Genomic DNA, 23,811 nt, shown 5'->3' on the forward strand with positions numbered 1-23,811 from the left:
AAAATTGTGACTTTTGGGGAAACAATGGAGGAATTTTGTGGGAAAAATCAGAGAAACGTTTCGGAATTCCGGGGTGGATTTGGGATATTTTGGAGAAGTCTGTAACCCACCGGGATTTTGTGGATAATTTTGTTTTTTTCCAGGGGAAGAGGAGGGGTTCCGGGCGGTGGCGTACCACGCGGGGCTGAGCGCGGCGGCGCGGCGGCGGATCCGGCGCTGGCTGCGCTTCGGCGGCAACGGCGCCGTGTGCGCCATGGCCGCGCTGGGGCCGGGGACGGCGCCCGCAGCGCTGCGCCGAGTGCTGCACGCCGGCGCGCCCGGCTGCGCCCAGAGCTTCCTGCAGCGCTGCGGGCACGACGGGCGCTGCCACGTCTGCCTGAGAGCCAAGGTGGGAATTGGGGGAAAATCATGGGGAAATGGGAAAAAGAGGAGGGAGCTGCGCCCAGAGCTTCCTGCAGCGCTGCGGGCACGACGGGCACTGCCACGTCTGCCTGAGAGCCAAGGTGGGAATTGGGGGAAAAATGGGGGGAAATGGGAAAAAGAGGAGGGAGCTGCGCCCAGAGCTTCCTGCAGCGCTGCGGCCGCACCACGAGGTGCCACGTCTGCCTGAGAGCCAAGGTGGGAAATTGGGGGAAAATCATGGGGAAATGGTAAAAAGTGGAGGGAGCTGCACCCAGAGCTTCCTGCAGCGCTGCGGGCACGACGGGCGGTGCCATGTCTGCCTGAGAGCCAAGGTGGGAAAAAATGGAGGGAAAATCGGGGAAAATTGGGGAAAAATCGGAGAAAAAATGGAGGTAAAATTGGAGAAAAATTGGGGGAAAATCACAGAAAAAATGGGGGAAAATTGGAGAAAAATTGGGGGAAAATTTGGGGAAAAATTAGGAAAAAATGGTTGGAAAATTGGGAAAAATCGGGGAAAAAATGGGGAAAATTGGAGAAAAAATGGGGGAAAATTGGAGAAAAATTGGGGGAAAATTTGGGGGAAAATTGGGAAAAATCGGAGAAAAATTGGGAAAAATTGGGGAAAATTGGAGAAAAAATGGGGGAAAAATTGGGAAAAATTTGACAAAATTGGAGGAAAAATTGGGGAAAATCGGAGAAAAAATGGGGGAAAAATTGGGGAAAATTGGAGAAAAATTGGGGGAAAAATTGGGGAAAAATTAGGAAAAAATGGAGGGAAAATTGGGAAAAATCTGAGAAAAAATGGAGGAAAAATGGGGGAAGATGGTGGAGAAATGGTAAAAAGAGGAGGGAGCTGCGCCCAGAGCTTCCTGCAGCGCTGCGGGCACGACGGGCGCTGCCACGTCTGCCTGAGAGCCAAGGTGGGAATTGGGGGAAAATCATGGAGAAATGGTAAAAAGTGGAGGGAGCTGCGCCCAGAGCTTCCTGCAGCGCTGCGGGCACGCCGCGAGGTGCCACGTCTGCCTGCGAGCACAGGTGGGAAAATGGGGGAAAAATGGAGGAAAATCGGAGGAAAATTGGGAAACAAATTGGAGAAAAATTGGAGGAGAAATGGGGAAGATAGGAGAAAAATCGGAGAAAAAATGGGGGAAAAAATGGGAAAAATTGAGAAAAAATGGACGACAAATTGAGGAAAATCAGAGAAAAAATGGAGGAAAATTGGGGAAAAATTAGGAAAAAATGGAGGGAAAATAGGGAAAAATCGGAGAAAAGATGGGTAAAATTGGAGAAAAAATGGGGGAAAAATTGGGGAAAAATTAGGAAAAAATGGAGGGAAAATTGGGAAAAATCGGAGAAAAATTGGGAAAAATTGGAGAAAAAATGGGGAAAATTGCGGAAAAATGGGGGAAAAATTGGGGAAAAATTAGGAAAAAATGGAGGGAAAATTGGGAAAAATCAGAGAAAAAATGGGTAAAATTGGACAAAAATCGGAGAAAAAATGGAGAAAAAATTGGAGAAAAATTTGCCTGAAAATGGGGGAAAATTGGGAAAAATTAGCGAAAAAATGGGGGGAAAACTGAGAAAAATCGGAGAAGAATTGGAGTAAAAATTGGGTAAAAATCATGGAGAAATGGTAAAAAACGGGAGGGAGCTGCGCCCAGAGCTTCCTGCAGCGCTGCGGCCGCGACGGGCGCTGCCACGTCTGCCTGAGAGCCAAGGTGGGGAAATGGGGGAAAATCGGGGGAAAATCAGGGAGAAATGGTAAAAAGTGGAGGGAGCTGCGCGGAGTGCTGCACGCCGGCGCGCCCGGCTGCGCCCAGAGCTTCCTGCAGCGCTGCGGGCACGCCGCGAGGTGCCACGTCTGCCTGAGAGCCAAGGTGGGAAAATGGGGGAAAATTGGGGGAAAATCAGGGAGAAATGGTAAAAAGTGGAGGGAGCTGCGCCCAGAGCTTCCTGCAGCGCTGCGGGCACGCCGCGAGGTGCCACGTCTGCCTGAGAGCCAAGGTAGGAATTGGGGGAAAATCTGGGGGAAATGGTAAAAAGCGGAGGGAGCTGCGCCCAGAGCTTCCTGCAGCGCTGCGGCAGCGACGGGCGGTGCCGCCTCTGCCTGAGAGCCAAGGTGGGAATTGGGGGAAAATCATGGAGAAATGGGGGAAAAATGGGGGAAAATTGGGAGAAAAATTGGGGAAAATCAGGGAAAAAATGGGGGAAAAATCAGAGAAAAATTGGAGGAAAATTGGGGAAAATCAGAGAAAAAATGGGGAAAATTAGAGAAAAATTGGGGAGAAAATTGGGGAAAAATTAGGAAAAAATTGAGGGAAAATAGGGAAAAATCGGAGAAAAAATGGGGGAAAAATTGGGAAAAATTTGACAAAAATTGGAGGAAAAATTGGGGAAAATCGGAGAAAAAATGGAGGAAAAATGGGGGAAAATCATGGAGAAATGGTAAAAAGCGGAGGAGCTGCGCCGAGAGCTTCCTGCAGCGCTGCGGCCGCGCCGGCCGCGACGGGCGCACCGGGAAACATGGGGGAGAAATCAGGGAAAAATGTGGGGAAAAATGGGGGAAAATTGGAGAAAAATTGGGGAAAATTGAGAAAAATTGGAGAAAAAATGGAGGAAAAATTGGGGAAAATCGGAGAAAAAATGGGGGAAAAATTGGGAAAAATTTGAGAAAAAATGGAGGAAAAATTAGGGAAAAATTGGAGAAAAAATGGGGGAAAAATTGGGAAAAATTTGAGAAAAATTGGAGAAAAAATTGGGGAAAATCGGAGAAAAAAATGGGGGAAAATTGAGGAAAAATTAGGAAAAAATGGAGGGAAATTGGGGAAAAATCGGAGAAAAATTGGGGAAAAATTGGGAAAATTGGAGAAAAAATGGGAAAAATTGAGAAAAAATGGAGGAAAAAATGGGGAAAAATTAGGAAAAAATGGAGGGAAAATTGGGGAAAAATTGGGAAAAATCTGAGAAAAAATGGGGAAAATTGGGGAAAAATTAGGAAAAAATGGAGGGAAAATTGGGAAAAATCAGAGAAAAATTGGGGAAAAATTGGGAAAATTGGAGAAAAAATGGGGAAAATTGGAGAAAAATTGGGGAAAAAATGGGGGAAAATTAGGAAAAAATGGAGGGAAAATTGGGGAAAAATTGGGAAAAATCTGAGAAAAAATGGGGAAAATTGGGGAAAAATTGGGGGAAAAATTGGGGAAAAATTAGGAAAAAATGGAGGGAAAATTGGGAAAAATCGGAGAAAAAATGGGGAAAATTGGAGAAAAATTGGGGGAAAAATTGGGGAAAAATTAGGAAAAAATGGAGGGAAAATTGGGGGAAAATTGGGAAAAATCTGAGAAAAAATGGGGAAAATTGGGGAAAAATTGAGAAAAATTGGAGAAAAAATGGAGGAAAAATTGGGGAAAATCGGAGAAAAAATGGGGGAAAAATTGGGAAAAATTTGAGAAAAATTGGAGAAAAAATTGGGGAAAATCGGAGAAAAAATGGGGGGAAAATTGAGGAAAAATTAGGAAAAAATGGAGGGAAAATTGGGAAAAATCGGAGAAAAATTGGGTAAAATTGGAGAAAAAATGGGGGAAAAAATGGGGAAAAATTAGGAAAAAATGGAGGGAAAATTGGGGAAAAATTGGGAAAAATCTGAGAAAAAATGGGGAAAATTGGGGGAAAAATTGGGGAAAAATTAGGAAAAAATGGAGGGAAAATTGGGAAAAATCGGAGAAAAAATGGGGAAAATTGGAGAAAAAATGGGGGAAAAATTGGGGAAAAATTAGGAAAAAATGGAGGGAAAATTGGGAAAAATTGGGAAAAATTTGAGAAAAATTGGAGAAAAAATTGGGGAAAATCGGAGAAAAAATGGGGGAAAAATTGAGGAAAAATTAGGAAAAAATGGAGGGAAATTTGGGAAAAATCGGAGAAAAATTGGGGAAAAATTGGGGAAATTGGAGAAAAAATGGGGAAAATTGGAGAAAAATTGGGGAAAAAATGGGGAAAAATTAGGAAAAAATGGAGGGAAAATTGGGGAAAAAATGGGGAAAATCAGGGAAATAATGGGGGAAAAATCAGAGAAAAATTGGGAAAAATTAGAGGAAAATTGGGGAAAATCAGAGAAAAAATGGGTAAAATTGGAGAAAAAATGGGGGAAAAATTGGGGAAAAATTAGGAAAAAATGGAGGGAAAATTGGGAAAAATCGGAGAAAAAATGGGAGAAAAATCGGAGAAAAAATGGGAGAAAAATTGGGGAAAAATTATGAAAAAATGGAGGGAAAATTGGGGAAAAATTGGGAAAAATCGGAGAAAAAATGGGGAAAATTGGGGAAAAATTGGGGGAAAATTGGGGAAAAATTAGGAAAAAATGGAGGGAAAATTGGGGAAAAATTGGGAAAAATCGGAGAAAAAATGGGGAAAATTGGAGAAAAATTGGGGAAAAAATGGGCAAAAATTAGGAAAAAATGGAGAGAAAATTGGGGAAAAATTGGGAAAAATCTGAGAAAAAATGGGGAAAATTGGGGAAAAATTGGGGGAAAATTGGGGAAAAATTAGGAAAAAATGGAGGGAAAATTGGGAAAAATCGGGGAAAAATCGGAGAAAAAATGGGGAAAATTGGAGAAAAATTAGGCTGAAAATGGGGGAAAATTGGGAAAAATCGGGAAAAATTGGGGAAAATTGGAGAAAAATTAGGAGAAAAAATGGGGAAAATTGGAGAAAAATTAGGCTGAAAATGGGGGAAAATTGGGAAAAATCGGGAAAAAATGGGGGAAAAATTGGGGAAATTGGAGAAAAAATTGGGGAAAATTGGAGAAAAATTAGGAAAAAATGGAGGGAAAATTGGAGAAAAATTGGGGGAAAAATTTGGGAAAAATTAGGAAAAAATGGAGGGAAAATTGGGTAAAATCTGAGAAAAAATGGGTAAAATTGGAGAAAAATTAGGGTAAAAATGGGAAAAAAATAAGAAAAATTTGTGGGAAAATTGGGGAAAATCGGAGAAAAATTGGGGAAAAATGGGGGAAAGTTGGGGAAAAATCGGAGAAAAAATGGAGGTAAAATTGGAGAAAAATTGGGGGAAAATCACAGAAAAAATGGGGGAAAGATTGGTAAAAATTGGAGAAAAAATGGAGGGAAAATTGGGGAAAATCGGAGAAAAATTGTGGAAAAATTGGGAAAATTGGAGAAAAATTAGGTTGAAAATGGGGGAAAATTGGGAAAAATCAGAGAAAAAATGGGGGAAAAATTGGGGAAAAATCGGAGAAAAATGGAGGGAAAAATGGGGGAAAACTGGAGAAAAATCAGAGGAAAATGAAGGGAAAATTGGGGGAAATTGGGAAAAATCGGAGGAAAAATGGGGAAAAATGGGGAAAAATCTGAGAAAAAATGTAGGAAAAATGGGGGAAAAATTGGAGGAAAAATGGGGGGAAATTGGGGAAGATCGGAGAAAAAATGGAGGAAAAATGGGGAAGATAGGAGAATAATCGGAGAAAAAATGTGGGAAAAATTGGGGAAAATCGGGGAAAAAATGGGAGAAATTTGAGAAAAATCAGAGAAAAAATGGGGAAAAAATTGGAGAAAATTGGAGAAAAAATGGAGGAAAAATGGGGAAGATTGGAGAAAAATCAGAAAAAATGGAGGGGAAAAATTGGGGAAAATCGGTGAAAAAAGGGGAAAATTGGAGAAATAATGGAGGAAAAATCAGAGAAAAAATTGAGGAAAAATTGGGGAAATCGGAGAAAAAATGGGGGAAAAATGGGGAAAATCTAACAAAAAATGGACAAAAAATTGGGGAAAATCTGAGAAAAGTGGAGGTAAAATTGGGAAAAAATGGGGGAAAATTGGAGAAAAATTTGAGGAAAATTGTGGAAAATCTGAGAAAAAATGGAGGAAAAAATGAGGAAAAATGGAGGAAAAATTGGGAAAAATCTGAGAAAAAATGGGAAAAATTGAGAAAAATTGGGGAAAATTAGAGAAAAAATTGGAGAAAAATATGGGAAAATTGGAAGAAATTAGGGTAAAAATAGGGAAAACATCAGAGAAAAATTGGGGGAAAAACGGTGGAAAATTTGAGAAAAATCAAAAAAATATGGGAAAATTGGAAGAAATTATGGTAAAAATGGGGTAAAATTCGGAAAAATCAGAGAAAAATTGGGGAAAAATGGGGGAAAATTGGGAAAAATATGTGAAAGAATCAGGGATATTGGGGGAAGAATTGGGAGAAACTGGGGGGAAATCGCAGAAAAATTGGGGTAAAATGGGAAAAAATCAGAGAAAAATTGGGGGAAAATGGGTCAAAAATTAGGAAAAAATTGGTAGAAAAATTGGAGAAAATTTGGGCAAAAAATTGGGAAAAAATAAGAGAAAAATGGGGGAAAGTTGGGGAAAAGCTGGGGAAAAATTGGGAAAATCTGAGAAAAATATGGGAAAATTGGAGAAAAACTAGGGGAAAAATGGGGAAAAAATTGAGAAAAATTGAGGGGAAATTGGGAAAAATCACAGAAAAGGTGGGGTAAAAATGGAAAGGAATTGGGAAAAAATTGAGGGAAATTTGGGAAAAATTGGAGAAAATTTGGGTGGAAAATGAGAAAAATGGGGGAAAAATTAGGGAAAAATAAAATAAAATCACAGAAAACTTGGGAAAAATTAGGGGAAAATCAGGAAATAATCTGGGAAAAATTGGGAAAAAAAGGGGGAAAATTTGGAAAAATTTGCAGAAAAATTGGGGGGAAAATTGGGATAACATAGGAGAAAAATTAGGGAAAAAACGGGGGAAAAAACGGGGGAAAAATGGGAAATAAACACAGAAAAATTGAGGGGAAGATGGGAAAAAATCAGGGAAAAAATTGGGGAAAATCTGAGAAAATTTGGGGTAAAAATGGGATAAAAAGTGGAAAAAATTACAGAAATAATGGAAAAAAACCAGAAAAATTGGGAAAATGCCACAGAAAAACTTGGGTAAAAATGGGAAAAAATTGGGAAAATTTTATGAAAATTTGTGTGGAAAATTGGAAAAATCTGAGCGGAAATTTGGAAATTCCAGGAAAATTTGGGGCAAAATTTTGAATTTCAGGAAAATTTGTGTAAAATTGGGACTTTTAGGCACAAAATAAGAAAATTTTGGGGGATTTTGAGGCTGGAAATATTTTTAAAAATTAAAATTTTGAGGGGAAAAATTTGAATTTTGGTGGAATTTTGGCCAATTTTGGGGGGACTTTTTTGGGGAAAAATTCCCAAAAATTGGGATTTTGGAATGAATTTAATTTTTTTTTTTTTAACAGGAAGAGGATTATTTGGAATTTCGGCGTCACATCCATGAAAATTCCGTGGATTTTTGGGTGGTCAAGACTTTGATCCAAAAAGTTTTCGCTCCTTGCAAATGTCGGGAAATTCACGGAAAAATTCCGGAAAATTCCCAGGTTTGGGTCGGAATAAAGAGAAAAAAATGGGATTTAAAAGGAGGGAAAATTGGGATTTTTGGGGGAGAATTTGGGGAAAAATTGGGGGAATTTGGAGAAAAAAATGGGAAAATTTGAGGTGAAAAATTGGGGAATATTTGGAAGAAAATCTGGGAAAAAAATTGGGGAATATTTGAGAAAAAATCTGGGGGGAAATTGGGAAAAAAAATGGGAATTTTGGGGGGAAATTTTGGGTAATATTTGGGAAATATTTGAGAAAAAATTGGGGTGAAAAATTGGGATGAAAATCTGGGAAAAATTGTGAAATTTGGGCAAAAAATTGAAAATTTGAGAAAATTTGGGGAACAATTGGGGAGGGATTTTTGGGAAAAGAATTGGGGAGTTTGGTGAAAAAATGGGAAAATTTGGGGAAATCTTGGGCAAAAATTTGAGAAAAAAATGAGAAAATTTAGGGGAAAATCAGGGAAAATTTGGGGAATTTAAGGCAAAATTTGGGGAATAATAGCGGGAAAATGGGGAAATTTTTGGAAAATTCTGGCAAAAAATTGGGAAAAATTTGGGAAAATTTTGTGGTGAATATTTGGGGAATTTAATGGAAAAATGAAGAAAATTTTGGGGAAATTTTTGGGGAAAATTGGTGTGAAAATTGGGGAAATTTTGGGAAAAAACGGGGAAATTTGGTGGAAAATTTAGGTAAAAAATTAGAGAAATTTTTTTTTAATGTGGGGGCATTTGAAGAAAACTTGAGAAAAAAATTGGTAAATAGTTGAGGAAATTTGGGAAAAATTTGGGAAAAATTGGTAGAAATTTGAGAAAAGAATGGGGGAAAATATGAAGAAAAAATTGGGATTTTTAAGGGAAAAATTGGGAAAATTTTGGGGGGAAAGGGGGAAAAATTTTAAAATTGGGGAAAACATTTAAAAAATGGGGAAAATTGGGGAATATTGGGGGGAATTTGGGAACTTAAGGAAAAAATGAAGGAAATTTGGGGAAAAATTTGGGGGAAATTTGGGAATCTTTGTATAAAAATTGGGAAATGTAATGGAAAAATGATGACAATTTGGGGGAAAATTTGGGAATATTTGGGAGAAAATTTGGGGAATTTTTTGGGGAATTTAAGGCAAAAATTGAGAAAATTTAGGGGGAAAATGGGTGACATTTTGGGAGAAAATTTGGGGAATTTAGGGGGAAAATAAGGAAAATTTGGGAATAAAATTGGGTAAAAAATTTGGGGAAAATTGGGGAATAGTTGAGAAAAAATTGGGGGAAAGTTCTGGAATTTTATGGGAAAAAAGGGGGGAAATTTGGGTAAAAATTGGGAAATCGAAAAATCCGGGAATATATTGGGGAAAATTGGGGAAAATTTGGGGAAAATTGGAACAATCTGGTGAATTTGGAGGGAAAAAATTGGGAAGTTTAGGAAAAAATGAGGAAAATTTGAAGAAAAATTCAAGAATTTTTGGGGAAAAATTGGGGGAAATTTAGAGAATTTTGGGGGAAATGGGGGAAAAATTTAAAATTTAGGTAAATTTGGAATATTTTTGGGGTTTTTTTTCCAGGAATTCCCAAAAAATTCCCGGATTTGCCGCGGGCACGAGCGAAGCCTCCCGGTGCAGGAGTTGGTGCAGGAGCTGGACCTGTGGGAGGAAGGTGAAAATTCGGAAATTCCATCCCATAATTTCACCCCCAAATTCCCAAAATTCCACCCCCAAATTCCCAAAAAATCCAAATTCCCAAAAATCCCCATTTTTTACCCAATTTTTTGGGGGATTTCCTACCTTAAAATCCTCATTTTTCACCCAAATTCCCTTGAAAATTCCCACTTTTTCCCTGATATTCCCCCCAAAAAATTTCCCCAAATTTGTCCCCAAAATTTCCCATTTTTTCCCCAATTTTTGGGGGATTTTCTGCCTTAAATTCCTCATTTTTGACCCAAATTCCCTTTGAAATTTTCCAAAATTCCCCCCAACTTATCCCAAAATATTCCCAATCTTTTCCCATTTTTTACCCTTAAATTCCCCATTTTTACCCAAATTTTCCCCATTTTCCCCCCCAAATTTCCCAGATTTTTTTACCCAATTTTCCTCCAATTCCCCCAAAATATTCCCAATTTTTTCCCCAAATTTCCCCAAAATATTCCCAAATTTTCCCCCAAACTCATGCTAAACAATTCCCCCTTTTCCCCAAAATTTCCCCTATTTTTTCCCAAATTTTACCCAAATAATCCCAAAAAATTCCCATTTTTTCCCCATTTTTTCCCCATTTTTTCCCCATTTTTTCCCCTTAAATTCCTCATTTTTTCCCTGATTTTCAGCATTTTTTCACCAAATTTTCCCAAATTTTCTTTCTCTTAAATTCCCCATTTTTTCCCAAATTTCCCCCAAATATTTCCCAATTTTTACCCAAATTTTCCCCGTTTTTCCCCCCAAATTTCCCAGATTTTTTTACCCAATTTTCCTCCAATTCCCCCAAAATATTCCAAATTTTTTCCCCAAATTTCCCCAAAATATTCCCAAATTTTCCCCCAAACTCATGCTAAACAATTCCCCCTTTTCCCCAAAATTTCCCCTATTTTTTCCCAAATTTTACCCAAATAATCCCAAAAAATTCCCATTTTTTCCCCATTTTTTCCCCATTTTTTCCCCATTTTTTCCCCTTAAATTCCTCATTTTTTCCCTGATTTTCAGCATTTTTTCACCAAATTTTCCCAAATTTTCTTTCTCTTAAATTCCCCATTTTTTCCCAAATTTCCCCCAAATATTTCCCAATTTTTACCCAAATTTTCCCCGTTTTTCCCCCAAATTTCCCAGATTTTTTTACCCAATTTTCCTCCAATTCCCCCAAAATATTCCCAATTTTTTCCCCAAATTTCCCCAATATATTCCCAAATTTTCCCCCAAGCTCCCGCTAAATAATTCCCAAATTTTTCTGAATTTTCCCCCTACATTCCTCAAATTTTCCCCCAATTTTTTGCCTCTAAATTCCCCAAATTTTTTCTTTTTCCCCCTAAATTTCTCGATTTTTTCCCAAATTTTCCACTTTTTTTTCCTTTAATTCCCAATTTTTTCCCCATTTTTTTTCTCCTTAAATTCCCCATTTCTTCCCCATTTTTCCCCATCTTTACCCCTAAATTTTTCCAATTTTCCTCATTTTTCCTACAATCTTTTTCCACATTTTTTCCCAAATTATCCCCAAAATTTCCAATTCTTTACCCTTAAATTCCCCATTTTCTCCCCAATTTTCCCCAAAATTTCCCCAATTTTTTCCCAAATTTTACCCAAATAATCCCAAAAATTTCCCATTTTTTCCCCTTAAATTCCTCATTTTTTCACCAAATTTTCCCAAATTTTTTTCTATTAATTCCCAAATTTTTTTCCTCTTAAATTCCCCGTTTTTTCCCAAATTTCCCCCAAATATCTCCCAATTTTTACCCAAATTTTCCCCAAATTTTCCCCCAAAACCTCCCAATTTTCCCCTAAATCCCTCCAAAATTCCAAAATTTTTCCCCAAGTTTTTTTTCCCAATTTTCCCCAGATTTTTTTTTTTTACCCAGATTTTTCCCAAATTTTTCCAAATCATTCCCAATTTTTACCCAAATTTTTCCCAAATTTCCACTCGAATTATCCCCCGAAAATTCAGATTTTTTCCCCATTTTCCCCCCGATTTTTTCCATTTTTCCCCCAATTTTTCCCGAATTTTTTTTCCCAATTTTCCGGAATTTTACCCAAATTTTCCCCCAAAATTTCCCAATTTTTTCCCAATTCCCCCAATTTTCCCCCAGATTTTTCCCATTATCCTTCTAAATTCCCCAAATTTTTTCCCCAAATTCCCCCTAAATTTCCCCAATTTTCTTCCCAAATTTTACCCAAATAATCCCAAAAAATTCCCCTTCAATTTCCCATTTTTTCCCCAATTTTACCCAAATTTCCTGAAATTTTTCCCCAATTTTTTCCCCAAATTATCCCAAAAAAATTCCCAAATTTTACCCAAATTCTCCCCCAAAATTTCCCATTTTTTTCCCAATTTTCCCCCAAAATTTCCCAATTTTTTCCCAATTCCCCCGATTTTCCCCCAGATTTTTCCCATTATCCTTCTAAATTCCCCAAATTTTTTCCCCAAATTCCCCAAATTTTTTCCCCCAAATTCCCCCTAAATTTCCCCAATTTTCTTCCCAAATCTTACCCAAAAAATTCCCATTTTTCCCCCTTAAAATCCTCATTTTTCCCCCGATTTTCTCCATTTTTCCCCCGATTTTCCCCGAATTTTTTTTCCCAATTTTCCTCTAACTTTTTCCCACTTTTTTTTCCCAAAATTCCCATTTTTTTCCCAGGAATCCAGACCCTCCTGTGCCTCCTGGAGCTGCACCCGGGGCGGCTCCTGCAGCTTTTCCCTCCCGGCCCTTCCTGGGAATTCCCAAAATTCTCCCCAAATTCCCCACAAAAATTCCTGAAGTTTTTCTCTAAATTCCTCAGTTTTCCCCCCAAATTTTCTCAAATACATTCCAAATTTTTTATGCATTTTTCCCCTAAAACTCCCCATTTTTTAACCTTTTTTACCTGAATTTTTGCCCATTTTCCCCAATTTTCCCCTAATTTTTACCCAAATTTTTCCCCATTTTCCCCCAATTTTTGCCATTTTTTCCCCAAAATTCCTCAAATTTTTGTCGTTTTCCCCCCAATTTTCTCCAAGTTTTGCCAAAAATTTTCCAGAATTTTTCCCCAGGAATTCCCAAATTTTCCTCCCAATTCCCCCAAAAAATTCCCAATATTTTCCCAATTTTCCCCTTCAATTTCCCATTTTTTCCCCAATTTTACCCAAATTTCCTGAAATTTTTTCCCAATTTTTCCCCAATGTTTTCCCCAAATTATCATAAAAAAATTCCCGAATTTTACCCAAATTCTCCCTCAAAATTTCCCATTTTTTTCCCAAGTTTCCCCCAAAATTTCCCAATTTTTTCCCAATTTTCCCCCAGATTTTTCCCATTATCCTTCTAAATTCCCCAAATTTTTTCCCCAAATTCCCCCTAAATTTCCCCAATTTTCTTCCCAAATCTTACCCAAAAAATTCCCATTTTTCCCCCTTAAAATCCTCATTTTTCCCCCGATTTTCTCCATTTTTTCACCGATTTTTCCCGATTTTTTTTTCCCAATTTTCCTCTAACCTTTTCCCACTTTTTTTTCCCAAAATTCCCATTTTTTTCCCAGGAATCCAGACCCTCCTGTGCCTCCTGGAGCTGCACCCGGGGCGGCTCCTGCAGCTTTTCCCTCCCGGCCCCGCCCGGTGCCGGATCCGAATTCCCGGGAATTCCTCGGAGCGGCTGCGGGAGGCGGCGCGGGGGTGAAAAATTCCCAAAATTCCCCAAAATTCCCCAAATTTTGGGGTTATGGGAGGAATTTGGGGGGGATTTGGGTGAAAAGGGGAAAATTTGGGGAAAAAATTGAATTTTTTGGGGGAAAATCGGGAAATTTTGGGGGAAAAATGGGAAATTTTGGAGGTAAAAATTGAATTTTTTGGGGGGATTTTTGGGGCAAAAATGGAAAATTTTGGAGGTAAATATTGGGAAATTTTGGAGGTAAAAATTGGGAAAATTTGAGGAAATTTGGGGGAAATATTAAGGAATTTTGGTTGAAAATTTGATGTAAAAATGGGGAATTTGAGGCAAAAAATTGAGAATTTTGGTTGAAAATTTGGTGTAAAAATGGGGAATTTGAGGCAAAAAATTGAGAAATTTGGGGGAAAAATCGGGAAATTTTGGGGGAATATTTGGAGGAAAATTGGGAATTTTTGGGGAAGATTTGGGGTGAAAATTGGGAAATTTTGGAGGTAAAAATTGGGAAAATTTGAGGAAATTTGGGGGAAATATTAAGGAATTTTGGTTGAAAATTTGATGTAAAAATGGGGAATTTGAGGCAAAAAATTGAGAATTTTGGTTGAAAATTTGGTGTAAAAATGGGGAATTTGAGGCAAAAAATTGAGAATTTTGGAGAAATTTTGAGGTGGAAATTGGGGGAAATTTGGGGAAAAAAATGGGAATTTTTGGGGGGGACATTTGGAGGAAAATTGGGAATTTTTGGGGAAATTTGGGGTGAAAATTGGAAAATTTTGGAGGTGAAAATTTGAGGAAATTTGGGGGAAAAGTTAAGACATTTTGGTTGAAAATTTGGTGTAAAAATGGGAAATTTTGAGGGAATTTCAGGTAAAAAATTGAGAAATTTGGAGAAATTTTGGGGTGGAAATTGGGGGAAATTTGGGGTAAAATTTGGGAGAAAAATGGGGAAATTTGGGGAAATTTAGGGGAGGAAATTTGGGGGAAAATTTGTGGGGAAAAATGGGAGAATTATGTGGAAATTTTGGGTTAAAATTGAGAAATTTTGGGAAAATTTGGGTGGAAAACCGGGAAATTTGGGGGAAATTGATAAAATTTTGGAGGAAAAATTTGGGTCAAAAATTGGGAAATTTGGAGGAAAAGTTGCTGTAAAAATTGGGAATTTGGGGGGAAATTTTGGGGGAAATTTGGGGTAAAAATTGGGGAATTTGGGCAAATTTCAGGTAAAAATTGAGAGATTTTGGGGAAATTTTGGGGGAAACTGGGAAGTTTTGGGGGAAAATCTGAATTTTTGCAAAAAATTTGAGCTAAAAATTGGTAAATTTGGGGTAAAATTGGGGAAATTTTGGGGGAAATTTTATGGGGAAATTTGGGAGGAAATTTAAGTCAAAAATAGAGAAATTTGGGGTAAAAATTGGGAATTTTTTGGGGGAGAATTTGGGGAAAATTTGAGGTAAAAATTGGGAATTTTTTGAGGAAAATTTGGGGAAAAATGGACAAATTCTGGTGACACTTAGGGGAAAATTTGGGGTGGAAATTGGGAAATTTTGGAGGAAAATTTGGGGTGAAAATTGGGCTAAAAATTGGGATTTTTTGGGGGAAAATTTGGAGGGAATTTGAGGGGAAAAATTGGGGCAAAAAATGGGGAAAAATTGGGGCAAAAAATGGGGAAAAATTGGGAAATTTTGGGGAAAATTGTCGGGAAAATTTGGAGTAAATATCGGGGGAAATTTTGGGAAAAAATTGGGAAATTTGTGGGGAAAATTTGGATTAAAAATTGGGAAATTTGGGGTGAAATTTGGGCGGAAAATTGGGAAATTTTGGGGGGAAAATTGAGACTTTTGAGGGGAAATCTGGGTTAAAAATTGGAGAATTTGGTGGGAAAAAAATTGGGGAATTTTGGGAAATTTGGGGGGAAAATTGAGGATTTTGAGGGGAAATTTGGGTTAAAAATTGGAGAATTTGATGGGAAAAAAATTGGGGAATTTTGGGAAATTTGGGGGGAAAAATATTGGGGCTTTGGGGGAAAATTTGGAGGGAACTTTAGGTAAAAATTGGGAAATTTGGGGTGAAATTTGGGGAAAAATGGGGAAATTTGGGGGAAATTTCAGACTTTTGAGGGGAAATTTGGGTTAAAAAATGGAAAATGTGGTGAAAAATAAATGGGGACTTCTAGAAAATTTGAGGAAAAAAAATTGGGGGCTTTGGGGGAAAATTTGGGGGAAAAAATTGGGAAATTTTGGGGGAAAATTGGGCAATTTGTGGTGAAATTTGGGCTGAAAATTGGGATTAAAAAATGGAGAAAATTGGGAAAAAATGAGGGAAAAAACAGGAAAAAATTGAATTTTTTTTTTGTTTTTCCCCCAGGTGCCCCCCCCTGGAATTCCTGCTGGCTCGGGGGACCTCGGGAATTTCGGGAATTTCGGGAAATTTGGGAAATTTGGGAATTTCGGGGCCGCTGGAGTTCGACGCCGTCGCCCTGAGCGACGCCCTGGGCTGGGATTGGCCGAGGCTGCGGCAGAGCCTGAGCCGGATCCAGGGAAAAGGTGGAAATTTGGGAATTTTGGGGAAAATTTGGGAAAATTTGGGGCTTTTTGGAGACTTTGGGGGAAATTTGGGGATTTTTGGTGAAAATTTGGGTGTTTTAGGGGAATTTTTGGGAAAATTTGAGAGACTTTGGAGGAAATTTGGGGGAAAATTGGGGATTTTTGGAGAAAATTTGGGCGTTTTGGGGGGGATTTTAGGGGAATTTTTGGGAAAATTTGAGTGGTTTTGGAGACTTTGGAGGAAATTTGGGGATTTTTGGAGAAAATTTGGGCGTTTTGGGGGGGATTTTAGGGGAATTTTTGGGAAAATTTGAGTGTTTTTGGAGACTTTGGGAGGAAATTTGGGGATTTTTGGAGAAAATTTGGGTGTTTTGGGGGGATTTTAGAGAAATTTGGGGGGAAATTTGGGAATTTTGTAAATTTGGGGGAATTTAAGAAAATTTGGGGTAATTTTGGGGGGATTTGGGGGAAATTTGGGGAAATTTGGGGGTTTTCGGAGACTTGGGAGGAAATTTGGGGATTTTTGGAGAAAATTTGGGCGTTTTGGGGGGATTTTAGGGGAATTTTTGGGAAAATTTGAGTGGTTTTGGAGACTTTGGAGGAAATTTGGGGAAATTTGGGGCTTTTCGGAGACTTTGGAGGAAATTTGGGGGAAATTTGGGGATTTTTGGAGAAAATTTGGGTGTTTTGGGGGGATTTTAGGGGAAATTTGGGGAAATTTGGGGGTTTTTGGAGACTTTGGAGGAAATTTGGGGATTTTTGGTGAAAATTTGGGTGTTTTGGGGGGATTTTAGAGAAATTTGGGGGGAAATTTGGGAATTTTGGGGAAAATTTGGGGAAATTTGGGGGTTTTCGGAGACTTGGGAGGAAATTTGGGGATTTTTGGTGAAAATTTGGGTGTTTTAGGGGAATTTTTGGGAAAATTTGAGAGACTTTGGAGGAAATTTGGGGGAAATTTGGGGATTTTTGGTGAAAATTTGGGCATTTTGGGGGGATTTTAGGGGAATTTTTGGGAAAATTTGAGTGGTTTTGGAGGCTTTGGGGGAAATTTGGGGATTTTTGGTGAAAATTTGGGCATTTTGGGGGGATTTTAGAGAAATTTGGGGGAAAATTTGGGAAAATTTGGGGCTTTTCGGAGACTTGGGAGGAAATTTGGGGATTTTTGGAGAAAATTTGGGTGTTTTGGGGAGATTTTAGGGGAATTTTTGGGAAAATTTGAGTGGTTTTGGAGGAAATTTGGGGATTTTTGGAGAAAATTTGGGTGTTTTGGGGGATTTTAGGGGAATTTTTGGGAAAATTTGAGTGTTTTTGGAGGCTTTGGAGGAAATTTGGGGATTTTTGGTGAAAATTTGGGAATTTTTGGGAAAATTTGGGGGTTTTTGGAGACTTTGGAGGAAATTTGGGGATTTTTGGTGAAAATTTGGGCGTTTTGGGGGGATTTTAGAGAAATTTGGGGGGAAATTTGGGAATTTTGGAATTTTTGGAGAAATTTGGGGGAATTTTGGGGGCATTTGGGGGAGATTTGGGGATTTTTGGGGAGGAATTTGGGGAATTTTGGGGTAAATTTGAGGAATTTTGGAGAAATTTTGGGAGGGTTTTAGAGGAATTTAGGGGGAATTTTTGGGAAAATTTGGGGGTTTTTAAGAAAATTTGGGGGAAATTTGGGAATTTTGGACAAATTTGGGGAGGAATTTTGATGAAAATCAATAGGAATTTTTCTGGGAATTTTGGGAGAAATTTGAGAGAATTTGGGGGAAATTTTGAGAATATTTTGGGAGGAATTTGGGAATTTGGGGATTTTTTGGGGAATTTCAGGGATCCAGGTGGAATTTTGGGAATTCTGTGGGAATTTTTTGGGGAATTTTGATGAAAATCAATGGGAATTTTGCTGGGAATTTTGGGAATGTTGACAGAATTTTAGGAGATTTTGGGGTGGAATTTTGGGAGAAATTTGAGATAATTTTGGGGAATTTCGGGGGGAAAATTTGGGAATTTTGGGAATTTTTTGGGATTTTCAGGGATCCAGGTGGAATTTTGGGAATTTTTGGGGAATTTTGATGAAAACCAATGGGAATTTTGGGAATTTTTTGGGATTTTCAGGGATCCAGGTGGAATTTTGAGGGAATTCAATGGGAATTGTGCTGGAAATCAATGGAAATTTTGCGAATTTTTTGGGAATTTCAGGGATCCGGGTGAAATTTTGGGATTTTTTTGGGGGATTTTCAGGGATCCGGGTGGAATTTTGGGATTTTTTTGGGGGATTTTCAGGGATCCGGGTGGAATTTTGGGAATTTTTTAGGAATTTCAGGGATCCACGTGGAATTTTGGGAATTTTTTGGGAATTTCAGGGATCCAGGTGGAATTTTGGGAATTTTGAGGGAATTCAATGGGAATTTTGCTGGAAAATTTGGGAATTTTGATGAAAATCAATGGAAATTTTGCGAATTTTTTGGGGAATTTCAGGGATCCACGTGGAATTTTGGGATTTTTTTTGGGAATTTCAGGGATCCTGGTGGAATTTTGGGAATTCTGAGAAAATTCAATGGGAATTTTGCTGGAATTTTTGGGAATTTTGATGAAAATCAATGGGAATTTGGGGATTTTTTGGGGAATTTCAGGGATCCAAGTGGAATTTTGGGGAATTTTTAGGAATTTCAGGCATCCAGGTGGAATTTGGGGAATTTTTTGGGAATTGCAGGGATCCAGGTGGAATTTTTGGAATTCTGAGGAAATTCAATTGGAATTTTGGGGAAATTTGGGGAATTTTGATGAAAATCGATGGGAATTTTGCTTGGAAATTTGGGATTTTTTTGGGGGATTTTCAGGGATCCGGGTGGAATTTTGGGAATTTTGAGGAAATCCAATTAGAAGTTTGCAGGAATTTTTGGGGAATTTCAGGGATCCAAATGGAATTTTTTGGGAATTTTTTGGGAATTTCAGGGATCCAGGTGAAATTTTGGGAATTATTAGGGAAGTGTTTGGGAATTTCAGGGATCCAGGTGGAATTTGGGGATTTTTTTTGGGATTCTGATGAAAATCAATGAGAATTTTCCTGAAACTTTTGGGATTTTTTGGGAATTTCAGGGATCCAGGTGGAATTTGGGGATTTTTTTGGGGGAATTTCAGGGATCCAGGTGGAATTTTATGAATTTTGGGAGAATTTTGATGGAATTTTGGGAATTTTGGAGTAATTCAATGGGAATTTTGAGGGAATTTTGCTGGGAATTTGGAAATTTTTTGGGGAATTTCAGGGATCCAGGTGGAATTTTTGGAATTCTGAGGAAATTCAATTGGAATTTTGGGGAAATTTGGGAATTTTGATGAAAATCAATGGAAATTTTGCAAATTTTTTGGGAATTTTTTGGGGAATTTCAGGGATCCGGGTGAAATTTTGGGATTTTTTTGGGGATTTTCAGGGATCCGGGTGGAATTTTGGGAATTCTGTGGGAATTTTGGGAATTTTTTGGGAATTTCAGGGATCCAGGTAGAATTTTGGGAATTTTGAGGGAATTCAATGGGAATTTTGCTGGAAAATTTGGGAATTTTGCTGAAAATCAATGGAAATTTTGCAAATTTTTTGGGAATTTTTTGGGGAATTTCAGGGATCCGGGTGAAATTTTGGGATTTTTTGGGGGATTTTGGGAATTTTTTGGGAATTTCAGGGATCCAGGTAGAATTTTGGGAATTTTGAGGGAATTTTGGGAATTTTTTGGGAATTTCAGGGATCCAGGTAGAATTTTGGGAATTTTGCTGGAAAATCTGGGAATTTTGCTGAAAATCAATGGAAATTTTGCGAATTTTTTGGGAATTTTTTGGGAATTTCAGGGCTCCGGGTGAAATTTTGGGATTTTTTTTGGGGATTTTCAGGGATCCGGGTGGAATTTTGGGAATTCTCCTTCCGCTTCCGCGCCGTCGGGGACCTGAGCGGGGCCGAGTTGGATTCGGTGTCGGAATTCCTGAATTCCCGGCGGCTGCGGCGCGAGCGGGAGGAGCTGGGGCGGCTGCGGCGCTGCTTCCGGATGTTCCACAGGTGGGAATTCCCAAAAAAAACATCCCAAAATTATCCCAAAAAATTCCCAAAAATTCCCCCAAAAAAATCCTGAAAAAAATCCTGAAAAATAAAAAAAAATTCCCAGTAAAATCCGCAAAAATCCCTGAAATCCATCCCAAAAAATCCAAAATTTCTCCCAAGAAAATCCCCAGAAATTCCTTCCAAAAATTACCCCAAAATTCCTTGGAAAATCCCTAAAATTCTCCAAAAGAATCCCAAAAAATTCCCAAAAATTCCCCGGCCAAGGCGGAGCTGGGGCGGCTGCGGCGCCGCTTCCGGATGTTCCACAGGTGGGAATTCCCAAAAAAAACATCCCAAAATTATCCCAAAAATCCTCCCAACATTGCCCCAAAAAATTCCCAAAAATTCCCCCAAAAAAATCCTGAAAAATCAAAAAAATTCCCAGTAAAATCCCCCAAAATCCGTGAAATTCATCCCCAAAAATCCAAAATTTCTCCCAAGAGATTCCCCAAAAATTCCTTCCAAAAATTCCTTCCAGAAATTCCCCCAAAATTCCTTGGAAAATCCCTAAAATTCTCCAAAAGAATCCCAAAAAATTCCCAAAAAATTCCCAAAAATTCCCCGGCCAAGGCGGAGCTGGGGCGGCTGCGGCGCTGCTTCCGGATGTTCCACAGGTGGGAATTCCCAAAAAAAAACATCCCAAAATTATCCCAGAAATCCTCCCAACATTGCCCCAAAAAATTCCCAAAAATTCCCAAAAAAAATCCTGAAAAATCAAAAAAAATTCCCAGTAAAATCCGCAAAAATCCCTGAAATCCATCCCAAAAAATCCAAAATTTCTCCCAAGAGATTCCCCAAAAATTCCTTCCAAAAATTCCTTCCAAAAATTACCCCAAAATTCCTTGGAAAATCCCTAAAATTCTCCAAAAGAATCCCAAAAAATTCCCAAAAAATTCCCAAAAATTCCCCGGCCAAGGCGGAGCTGGGGCGGCTAGGGCGCTGCTTCCGGATGTTCCACAGGTGGGAATTCCCAAAAAAAAACATCCCAAAATTATCCCAGAAATCCTCCCAACATTGCCCCAAAAAATTCCCAAAAATTCCCCCAAAAAAATCCTGAAAAATCAAAAAAAATTCCCAGTAAAATCCGCAAAAATCCCTGAAATCCATCCCCAAAAATCCAAAATTTCTCCCAAGAAAATCCCCAGAAATTCCTTCCAAAAATTACCCCAAATTCCTTGGAAAATCCCTAAAATTCTCCAAAAGAATCCCAAAAAATTCCCAAAAATTCCCCGGCCAAGGCGGAGCTGGGGCGGCTGCGGCGCCGCTTCCGGATGTTCCACAGGTGGGAATTCCCAAAAAAAAAACATCCCAAAATTATCCCAGAAATCCTCCCAAAATTGCCCCAAAAAATTCCCAAAAATTCCCCCAAAAAAATCCTGAAAAATCAAAAAAAATTCCCAGTAAAATCCGCAAAAATCCCTGAAATTCATCCCCAAAAATCCAAAATTTCTCCCAAGAGATTCCCCAAAAATTCCTTCCAAAAATTACCCCAAAATTCCTTGGAAAATCCCTAAAATTCACCAAAAGAATCCCAAAATCTCCTGGAAAAATCCCAAAAAATTCCCAAAAATTCCCCCAAAAAAATCCTGAAAAATCAAAAAAAAATTCCCAGTAAAATCCGCAAAAATCCCTGAAATTCATCCCCAAAAATCCAAAATTTCTCCCAAGAAAATCCCCAGAAATTCCTTCCAAAAATTATCCCAAATTCCTTGGAAAATTCCTAAAATTCTCCAAAAGAATCCCTAAAACTCCTGGAAAAATCCCAAAATAATACCCAAAAATCGTCCCAAAAATTCCTCAAAATTTGCCCGAAAAAAAATCCCAAAAATTGTCCAAAATTGCTGAAAAAAAATTCCCCAAATTGGTCTCAAAACTCATCCAAAAATTCCACAAAAAAATCCCAAGTTCATCCCAAAAATCCTCCCAAAAATCATCCCAAAAAAATCCAAAAAATTCCTCAAAAATTGCCAAAAAAAAAATCCCAAAAATTGCCCAAAATTGCTGAAAAAATTCCCCAAATTGGTCCCAAAACTCATCCAAAAATTCCCCAAAAAAATCCCAAATTCATCCCAAAAATCCTCCCAAAAATTCCCCCAAAAATTGTCCAAAAAATCCCAAAAAATTCCTTGAAAATTCCTTTAAAAATCCCAAAATTGGTCCAAAAAAACCCCCAAAATAGCCTTGAAGATTTCTCAAAAAATTCCCAAAATTTCTCAGAAAATTCCTCCAAAATTCCCAGAATTTCCTTGAAAATTCCTCCAAAAAACCCCAAAAATCCTCCAAAAAATTCTTCAAGAAAACCCTAAAAATTCCTGGAAAAAAACCAAAATTCCTCCAAAAAACCCCAAAAATATCCCTGAAAATTCCCCCAAAAAATTCCCAAAATTCCCTTGAAAATTCCTCCAAAATTCCAGAATTTCCTTGAAAATGCCTCAAAAAAACCCCAAAAATTCCTCAAAAAATCACGAATTTTTTTTTTAAATTTCCAAACCAAAACCCCAAAATTCCTCCAAAAAAATTCCCAAATTCCTCCCAAAAAAAAATCCCTGAAAAATTCCCAAATTTTGCTTTTAAACCCCCAAAAATCATCAAAAAAACCCCAAATTTCCTCCAAAAAAGCCCAAATTTTTTCTGGAAATGCCTGTAAAAACCCCCTAAATTCCCAAAATTTCCCAAAAATTCCCCAAAATGCCCCAAAATTTGGGAATTTTGGCAGCGTGGCGCGGGAACCTGCGGAGCTGCAGGAGCGGCGGCTCCGGGAGCATTTCCTGAGCCAAAGTTCCTCCCAAAAATTCCCAAATTTCTTCCAAAAATCGTCCCCAAAATTCCCAAATTCATCCCAAAATTCCTCCCAAAAATTCCCCAGAAAATCCCCCAAAAATTGTCCAAAAAATCCCAAAAAATTCCTTTAAAAATCCCAAAATTGGCCCAAAAAACTCCCAAAAATAGCCTTGAAGATTTCTCAAAAAATTCCCAAAATTTCTCAGAAAATTCCTCCAAAATTCCTCAAAAATTCCCCAAAAAATTCTTCAAAAAAATCCTAAAAATTCCTCAAAAAAACCCAAAATTCCTCCAAAAAATCCCAATTTTTTTTAATTTCTGAACCAAAACCCCAAAATTCCTCCAAAAAAATTCCCAAATTCCTCCCAAAATTCCTCCAAAAAAAATCCCTGAAAAATTCCCAAATTTTGCTTTTAAACCCCCAAAAATCATCAAAAAAACCCCAAATTTCCTCCAAAAAAGCCCAAATTTTTTTTGGAAATCCCTGTAAAAACCCCCGGAAATGCCAAAAATTCCAAAAAATGCCCCAAAATGCCCCAAAATTTGGGAATTTTGGCAGCGTGGCGCGGGAACCTGCGGAGCTGCAGGAGCGGCGCCTCCGGGAGCTGCTCCGGGACCTTTTCCTGAGCCCCCCCCGGGAGGAGGAGGAGGAGGAGGAAGAAATTCCAAAGGTGGGAAAAATTGGGAAAAATTTGGGAAAAATGAAGAAAAAAATTATAAAATAATTGGGGAAAAATTTGGGGAGAAAAGGAAAAAGTTTGGGGGGAAAATAAGGGGGAAATGGGGGAAAATTTGGATTAAAAAAGGAAAAAAATTGGGGATAAATTGGGGAATTTTTGGGGAAAATGGGGGGAAATGTGGAAAAATTGGGGAGATGGAAAAATTTGGGGGAAAAATTAAAAAAAAATACAAAATAATTGGGGAAATATTTGGGGGAAATGCAGGAAAATTTGGATTAAAAAAGGGAAAAAAATTGGGATAAATTGGAGGAAAAATGGGGGGAAATGTGGAAAAATTGGGGAGATGGGGAAATTTGGGGAAAATTTTAAAAAATGTATAAAATAATTGGGGAAAAATTTGGGGGGAAAAGGAAAAAGTTTGGGGGGAAAATAGGGGGGAAATGGGGGAAAATTTGGATTAAAAAGGAAAAAAAATTGGGGATAAATTGGGGTATTTTTGGGAAAAATGGGGGGAAATGTGGAAAAATTGGGGAGATGGAAAAATTTGGGGGAAAATCTGGGAAAATTTTTTTTTAAATTACAAAATAATTGGGAAAAA

General features: G+C 38.1%; 1 protein-coding gene across 6 annotated transcripts in view; it reads left to right on the top strand.

Annotated features, from left to right (window-relative positions):
* RECQL4 (RecQ like helicase 4) overlaps window positions 1–23,811 on the top strand; it is a 65,656-nt gene that overhangs the window by 32,441 nt on the left and 9,404 nt on the right. The window contains exons 16-22 of one of the 6 annotated variants that reach the window (XR_014953175.1): window positions 144–388; window positions 7,671–7,808; window positions 9,368–9,458; window positions 13,013–13,145; window positions 15,502–15,680; window positions 17,949–18,772; window positions 18,815–19,535. Coding sequence is in view for 5 of the 6 variants with exons in the window: in XM_085572703.1 (XP_085428829.1) it covers window positions 144–388; window positions 7,671–7,808; window positions 9,368–9,458; window positions 13,013–13,145; window positions 15,502–15,680; window positions 19,548–19,710; window positions 22,469–22,664 (1,145 nt within the window). In the remaining variant the exon portion in view is untranslated. The other 5 variants (XM_085572702.1, XM_085572703.1, XM_085572706.1 and 2 more) reach the window with 5 other exon arrangements.

The sequence above is a fragment of the Lonchura striata genome, chromosome 2 (genome assembly GCF_050655825.1).
Source record: "Lonchura striata isolate lonStrDom1 chromosome 2, ASM5065582v1, whole genome shotgun sequence".
NCBI lineage: Eukaryota > Metazoa > Chordata > Aves > Passeriformes > Estrildidae > Lonchura > Lonchura striata.